Below are 8,680 nucleotides of genomic sequence, written 5' to 3' on the forward strand. Positions count from 1 at the left end.
GTCACTTGGATGAGTGACGAAAGGTTTCTCCAACTAAAAACATTACATACAGATGAACAGAATCAACTTTTGGGGGTTCTATTTTCGTTTGTTAGCCACTTGGCAATGATAGTAAACACTAGACAGACAGTAGACACTGAGGGGGCTTATTGACTCTTTTGGGCTGTGTTCGGCATAAAAATATTTAAGAGGGATTGTTCACCCAGGGCACCAAACACGCCAGCACCACCCCTGCCTGTGTGTCTGTATGTTTGTTCTGTGTTCAACTTGAGAGAGTGTCCTATCACCCAGTTAAGCCAAAGTCAACAGTCCCCAGCATGCGCAGATGGCCTGGAAACATATCAGCACAGTCCAAACACAGTCTCGTTATCAGGGAGAAGAATTTTGCTGTTCCGCAAGCCATAATTGAAGATGGTTATTGTTTGGATTAGTGCTAACAAGCTGTATTTTACACTTGGTCTAATTACCATCAGTGGTCACCAGGTCTATCAATTTCCCATTGAGCAGCCGGGAGCTTCTCCAAGATCTTCTCCATATTGCATTTAATGAGCACTCACAGCCCTTCCCATCACTTCGATCATAGCGACTAGCCTTTTGGAGTTTTGAATAACCTTAACTGCTTTCTTCATTCTTCAATAAGCCAGGGTTGAGCCAGCTCCAATCAGCAAGACCTCTGTTATCATTGTTCCGAATAGGTAGATATCTTCGATGTTCTCAATCGACAGTCCCACCAGGCACATGACACGCCACTTGGACCAACCATCCATCGTGTATCCAGCAGGAAACGTCCCTGCAGAACAGCCGGGCTCTCCCAAACCCAGGCTTCTCGTCGAGAAAAGGGTGTCAATTGCGTTAAGGGACCAGTAGATCAAATCCATATTCTTTAGGTTTTAGAGAACAAGACTGAGTGACTCTCTGAGGGTTAGAAAGTCAACTTAAGTCAACTTCAAGCTGGGCGATAAGACCGCTAGAAACAAACAGGACTAGGAGCTAGTGCAGGACATAAAACTGAATAAACAAAACAGGAAATGAAGAACAATCCAAAATAAAAACAGAAACAGTGAAACAGAGAAAGAAACATTAACCCACACTAGAAGAAATCATCTGATCAAAGTTAAAGATCAGCACAGATCTGTGGGCTCCAAGTTTGAAGAAGCAGTTACAGTGTGAGGAGTATGGAAGCTCTGATTTGTATATGAGCTGGTTCCCAGTAAAGCAGAGGTGGGCAACTCCAGGCCTCAAGGGCCGCTGTCCTGCAGGTTTTAAATGGGTCCTTGATCCAATCCAGCTGATTCAAATGACTAAATGGCCTCCGTATGTCTTAAAGTTCTCAAGAGGCAAGGTAATGAACTAAACATTTGATTCAGGTGTGTTGACCCAGGGTAAAACCTGCAGGACACCGGCCTTTGACCCCTGCAGTAAAGTCTAAACTGGGACTGTGTGTGATGCAGACAGGTGGAGATTGGAGGTCTTGATTGAACTACAAAGCTTGTAATCCTGTTTCCTGTTGTTTGAACTGTGTGTGTTTGTGTTCAGACTTTAAACCAGAGACAGATGTCGTGTACTCTTCACTGAAGTAGTCCACCAGTCCAACCACTGACGTCCAGCTGCTGGTCTCTAACTGGTCCCCCCAGCACCTCAGACCAGAGGACATCCACATGTCACAGATTTTTGACCTACTTACTGAGAATCAGTTAATTAATTTATTATAATGACTAGGGATGGGTATCGCTTAGGTTTTATCTGATACCGGTGCCAAACTGGTACTTTTGAAACAGTGCCGGTGCTTAACCCTTTAAGACCTACCATAGAACCAAGTCCGCCAGAGCTTATATTATATTTTTACATGCTGTGGAGCCATTTTTGGGAGCATTTCAAGTTGCTATACATCAATACAACCATTATAGCCCAGATTTTAATAATATGTATTCATTAAGTGCATAGTAATTACATAAATTGCAAAAAAGTGCAATAAACTACAAAAAATTGAAAATCGTTTTTGTTTTTTTAACATATATTTCTAGTTAGAGAAATTTAAGAGGCTTATCCCTCAAAACTGTAAATACAAAAAAGTTGCACAAAATAGTTTCCCACCACAGGAAATTTATTTTGAGTGTCTTATATTATATATTTTATATATATATATTTATTATAAATATTAGGGGTGCAACGATACACAAAATTCACGGTTCGGTTCGATACTTTGGTGTCACGGTTCGATATTTTTTCGATACAAAAAAATGTTCATGCCTTTTTAATTTGTCATTTATTAAAATTATAAATATATATTTTAACTCAAAAGTACAGTTTTTAAATTTAACCCTAACCCTTGTGCGTGTTTTTTATTTTGACAGCGAATGCGCACCTGCAGACCACTTATGTGCAGCCCTGGTTATTTAGCTCGTCATATTGCAGCCACAGAAATTCTTTTGTCCATGAAACCATAAAGCTGCACTTTCTTTTTGCCTTATAGTCTGATTTGTCATAACTTTTCCGTTTTGTGGTAAGCTTTTCTTTGGCTGTCACTTCTTCACCCTGACCTGTCTTATTTGGCTCAGCAGAACTAAAATATATATCGTGCTGCTTTTACACACGCACTCACATAAGCTCAGCGATTCTCTGCGCGATCAACCTCTCACATGTTTAAGCTTGCTGCGGGAGATTTCACTTGTCATGTTTGCATAGTAAGCTAACGATTAATAAGACGATGTCAGAGGAATTGGTGCGCAAATTATCATCACTCACCAATCAGTACTGTCGCTCTCTATACACAGTTCGCACGATTGCAAAGTGAAAGCAAAAAAACAAGCGCAAATTCAAACACGATTTCAATATGTCACATATTGACAGTGGCTCACTGATGCCAATGACATAATTACCCAGCTAGACAGCCAACACGTTAACGAGCTAACTGCGCTAACACGCTAGCTCCCACCCATGTAATTGAGCATTGCGTGGCACATCCAACATACTGTTTTACTTTAGTCCATGAGCGCTTACCTTCAGGGTCATATGTCACATGAAAACCAAAATAATTCCAAACGCCAGATCTGAATGAGGGTGGGGAGGTCCATGTTGCAAGGAGAGCTTAACTTCTGTCTCGCTAGCTTGCCCTGCGCTCTTCCTTCTGACTATGCTGTCTGTGTTGAGCGCTCAGTGGATCTGCGCTCGACAGTGCAGCCTAGGCGGAGTAGTCGAACGCAGATTCACTGAGCGCTCAACACAGACAGCATCGTCAGAAGGAAAGTTGATAAAATAAATTACAAATGTTGTATTGTTCGATACATATGCGTACCGAACCGAAAGCACTGTATCGAACGGTTCAATATCGATACGAATATCGTTGCACCCCTAATATATATATATATATATATATATATATATATATATATATATATATATATAATAATATATATATATATATATATATATATATATTATATATGTGCATTTAACCTTCAGTTACTCTTTATATAGTTGGTAGGAGTCAGACCATGTTTCTTTTTAGCTGAAACATTACACCAGGTAACCTGCAGTGTTGAAAACGTGTTTTCCGACGATGTTTGCTACCCTACAATCCGTCCTGCTCTGTAGTAAAATCAGCGACATTTGACCGTCCTGTTGCTCCCATTGAAATGTATACAGCCTATTTAAAATCTAAAACTTTAAATTGTCCGTAGCCTGCTGTTGTTACCACTGTCCTGTTTGAAATGGATACTAACTAGCTCGATACTTTGGTGTCACGGTTCGATATTTTTTTGATACAAAAAAAATGTTCATGCCTTTTTAATTTGTCATTTATTAAAATTATAAATATATATTTTAACTCAAAAGTACAGTTTTTAAATTTAACCCTAACCCTTGTGCGTGCCACATGTAATTGAGCATTGCATGGCACATCCAACATACTGTTTTACTTTAGTCCATGACTCGCTTACCTTCAGGGTCATACGTCACATGAAAACCAAAATAATTCCAAACACCAGATCTGAATGAGAGTGGGGGAGGTCCACTTCTGTCTCGCTAGCTTGCCCTGCGCTCTTCCTTCTGACGATGCTGTCTGTGTTGAGCGCTCAGTGAATCTGCGTTCGACTACTCCGCCTAGGCTGCACTGTCGAGCCTAGGCGGAGTAGTCGAACGCAGATTCACTGAGCGCTCAACACAGACAGCATCGTCAGAAGGAAAGTTGATAAAATAAATTACAAATTTTGTATTGTTCGATACATATGCGTACCGAACCGAAAGCACTGTATCGAACGGTTCAATATCGATACGATATCGTTGCACCCCTAATATATATATATATATATATATATATATATATATACATAGTATATACTCAACTATAATTAACTCATTCAAATAAACATAACTGAACTTAAATCAACAGAAATTAAGGTCAAACTGCACACAGCTACACCGACCTGAACCTTTCTCTCGAAACACCTGAGTTCTTCTGCTTAAATAGTCCACTTAACCAAACAATTTCTCCTCTGGACTATTCCATTCAGTAGGTAGGTAAGATGAACATGATTATATTCAAACCTCTACTACTCCTCTTTACTGGCAACATAAACTCTGTGGTGTAATCAATACATATTACAACAATAAATCTATTTCTTTATAAACCCTCTAAAATCAACTTTATTAAATTATAAGAGTTCTTCCCCTTCTGCACTTGGTCTCTTCCTGTGACCTCAGATGAACCCAGAAGGTATAAAGCAGGAAGTAAAACTACATTTCCTCCTTTTGTTTCTGGAAGACAGGTAGGTAAGGTAAGTTCTAAACAATACAAATTAACAGTTGAAATAAAGAACATGTTAACTTAACAAACTTGTAGGAATTGATTTAAACCAAGATGTTATATTATATAATCTGTAAAAGTGCAAAACATAAACAAACCCGGGATAGTAGATGTTTGCCTATTGCACATTACAAGTGAAATATGGTTAAATCAAAACAAGAATGTTAACTAAGAATGTAGACAAATGGTCTTCTCACCCACTTTGTCACAGGCTTAAGAAAAGATTGGGTGCGAGATTGAAATAACCTGCTACAAATTTAGCCTGCACAGGAGGACAAATTTAGGCTTGCTTTTTTTCCATTGCCTGAGGTGACACAGAACACCATAAATATTTACAAAGCCCATTTTTGCCCCTGATGATGACCATCAGAGATGTTCTATGTCTACAGTTGCTAGATGTTCTGGAGAGTTCATTTCTCATTCAACCTTCAGATCACCCTCCCGGAAAGAGTAAAGAGGCTCCCCCTCCTGATTAATATCAGTCTTAGAGTCACACGGTTTTCTCGTGTAGATCAAAAATCCATAAACAGCAACAACAAAAACCACAGCACAAACGGACAGACGAACTATCAGTCTAACAGATCCATCCTCTTCTTCTGTTTGACCTGCAGGTGAGAAACAGGTGTGAGGTGTCAGCTGTCAGGTAGGTGATGAGTGAAGAACAGAACAGAATCCATTTCCTCTTCTTGTATATTAGGTCAAAGAAGAAAAGGTGCAAAATGGGAAGATTTGCATACAGCGGAATTTGTCTGTGCCATTTCATTTAAAAAATGCAGCAGCCATCTTGTTTTTAGAGATGGCTGCCATAAAAACTAACAAAAAAACAACAGCTTACAGTTTCACTATTTTTTCACTCTGGCTGATAAGATGATTTCTATTTATGGAGAAAACAAATTGCCATTTAATTCACCCCTGAGGCCAGGTTAGTGTTAAATTCAATTAATTATGCATCACTAAATTAATTCACACACATTTCTGTGATGTTACGTTCAGTGGTTTTTGCAAGATACAGTTTAAAAAGCTGCACATATAAAACATTTTCCCCCAGCAGAGAATCTACATCACAGTGAACACATGCTGTGAATAACTAAAACTGATTTGATCAGGTTAAAACAGAGACCATTTCTGAAACAGGGCTTTGAGTTAAGGCTCAACACAGCTCACTCAGGCAATAACTAACTCTGTAATATAGTTCTCCAGTTAAAAAACAACAACAAACACACATCAACAACCAGGAAGCAGCTTCACCTCAGATCACACACACTCAACTCTACTCACTCACCTGGAGGAAAAACACTCAGATAGATGATGCTGATGGGCTTCCTTGAGTCTGTTTCTGCCACAAAAACATGACACTCGTATTTTCCATCATCATCAGTCGTCACATCCTTCAGAATCAAAGACACGTCTCCATCTTTGATCTGTCTGTCCTGCAGATCCACCCGGTTCTTAAAAGATTTATGCTGGTTGGCTGGATCAAAGTGACCGTCACGGTACAAAAGCACATATTCTTCTCCCAGGTCAGCTCTGCTCCACTTTACACCTCCGATCTTGTTGTTTGGAGCTCGACATGTCAGAGTGACGTCCTGTCCAGACTCAGCTGGGGTGATTTTCTGGTCTGAAAGAGGAAACAACAGAGTACAGTTAATCTCACTATCTGCAGGTTTTATACGCTTACATATACACACGCAGTTACTGTCCCTCCATTTAGAAAGTCAGAGGCGTCACGGTGTGATTATTTTACCTGTAGTTGTCTTTTTCCTGTGTAATAATATTCAACATTGCTATCAATGCATTTTTCAAAAAATGCCTCTCTTTGCAAAATGGGTTCAAAAACATAAACAACTGTAGGGAAACAAATCGTGGCAGGATCAGCCTGATATTATTTGTATCCCACTGTAACTTTACTGTATAAAGAGCTAACATCTCCAAAATGTCAGGAGTAGTTAGTCATTAAAAGAAGTGTTTGTGAACTAAAAATCATGAATGTGGGATACTGTTTGTCCGTAATTTGGAGAGCCCAGTGCGTGCTCCCGACGCAGGGAAAACCAATTCTGTCGCAGAGACCTATCTTGGCACTTGTGCAGCTGAAGCCCCCCACTTTGGGAACCTCTGCTTTACGCACTGAAATTCTTCCAGGTTCCTTGAATCGATGAATCTGAATCTACTATATTATGCGCTGTTGAAGGTGAAATATCCAAATTTCTTCCTATCTTTCTTTAAGGAATTTTAAAAAAAATTTTCTCACGTATTTGTTGGCACACTGGCGATCCTCGGCCCATCCTTGCTCCTAAAGAGCTAGACCGTTCTTGGATGCTGGTTTTGTACCAAATTATAATCACCTTTTGACATCACCCATTTCAAATCACATCATTATTTAAGCAATTTATCTGAATAGTAGCCCTGAACTGCTGCTCTCCCAACCCTTTTCTGGAATGTGTTGCAGGTCTAGATGACAAGAAATATTTACACAATAAAGGATGTTGACCAGACAAAACATGAAATATGTGTTCATATTGTCTGCAATGAAAGTCAAGTCAAAGTAAATTTAGAAATCACTACATTTTTTTTTAATTTGCATTTTCCATACTGTCGCAACGTTTCTGATTTGGGTTTACAATTCTTTAATACAAATCAGTCACATGTAAACCAGATGGATCGTCTTTATCTCAGATATAAACACCTGTCAAGTAGAATGAAAAAGTTACAGCAGACATCAGTTAGTTTCCCCCACACATGTTTACAGACGAGTTAGAGAGCAAGAGAAGAAGAGACAGATTCATAAATGTCTTTGTTTCTGCTCTAACCAAACAATGCTGCTCTACAACTCTAGACTACCAGCCACAAAGACAACAGCTGGAGAAACATCTGTCTACCTCTGACATCCACCAGCTCATCCATACAACAAACAAACATCAACAACCAGGAAGCAGCTTCACCTCTGATCACACACACACTCAACTCTACTCACTCACCTGGAGGAACAACACTCAGGTCGCTGATGCTGAGCTGCCATGAGTGTGTTTCTGCCACAAAAACATGACACTCGTATGTTCCAGTGTCATCAATCATCACATCCTTCAGAATCAAAGACACGTCTCCATCCTTCATCTGTCTGTCCTGCAGATCAGACCGGTTCTTAAAAGATGGATGCTGGTTGGCCGGAACAAAGTGATCAGTCCGGTAGAAAAGCACATGTTCATCTCCCAGGTCAGCTCTTCTCCACTTCACAACTCTGATGTTGTTCTTTGGAGCTCGACATGGCAGGGTGATGTTCTGTCCAGACTCAGCTGTGATGAATTTATGATCTGAAAGAGGAAACAAAACAGAGCAGAGAGGTTAAATGATTGACTTTAAATATTTTGTTTATTTCTTTTGACATTTGAGTTTTTAGTCATGTTGGATTTAGTGAACCTCTGAACATCCAGCGGGTCACCAGTGACCCACTGAGGGGGAATTTTAGCCTCATGCTAAACATGCAAAGAGTCAGAAACTACAAGATGTTAGCTTCCACAGAACAACAACATGTGCTGATAATAAGTGAACATAATGTGTGAGAGAAAGCAGCCTCTCATTATAAGACACTGTGAGTCTCTGCATGCTGCCTTTATGGAGCTACAGCTGTTTGTATACTGTTACGTCTGGTTCGGTTTGGGTAAAAAGGAAAAACAAGCAGAGTCCGTGGAAGGTGTCAAAAATAGTGATTTTATTACACACTTTTGCGCAGAAAGTGCGGGGAAAACAGTCTTGCATCAACAATCTCCGCCGGGCGGAGGCTTTTCATCCTTATATTACCGTAATGACGTCACACAGTTAGACCTTACTGGAAATGATAACAGTTTGGGCCTGTTCAGAGAATTTACCTAATATGGACAT

The 8,680-nt window shown here is 39.8% G+C and overlaps 1 protein-coding gene across 1 annotated transcript; it reads right to left on the reverse strand.

The window, feature by feature from the left end:
- Positions 1-4,436: 4,436 nt before the first annotated feature.
- Positions 4,437-8,674, reverse strand: LOC102295285 (V-set and immunoglobulin domain-containing protein 8). Its single transcript, XM_005953459.2, has 3 exons — positions 7,780-8,674; positions 6,087-6,422; positions 4,437-5,409 (listed from the first exon to the last, which is right to left on the reverse strand). The coding sequence occupies exons 1-3, from the start codon at positions 7,913-7,915 to the stop codon at positions 5,222-5,224; spliced, it is 660 nt and encodes a 219-aa protein (XP_005953521.1). The 5' UTR covers positions 7,916-8,674; the 3' UTR covers positions 4,437-5,221.
- Between the last annotated feature and the right edge of the window lie 6 nt (positions 8,675-8,680).

The sequence above is a fragment of the Haplochromis burtoni genome, unplaced genomic scaffold, assembly GCF_018398535.1.
Source record: "Haplochromis burtoni strain Fernald_Lab_line unplaced genomic scaffold, NCSU_Asbu1 Contig_1398, whole genome shotgun sequence".
NCBI lineage: Eukaryota > Metazoa > Chordata > Actinopteri > Cichliformes > Cichlidae > Haplochromis > Haplochromis burtoni.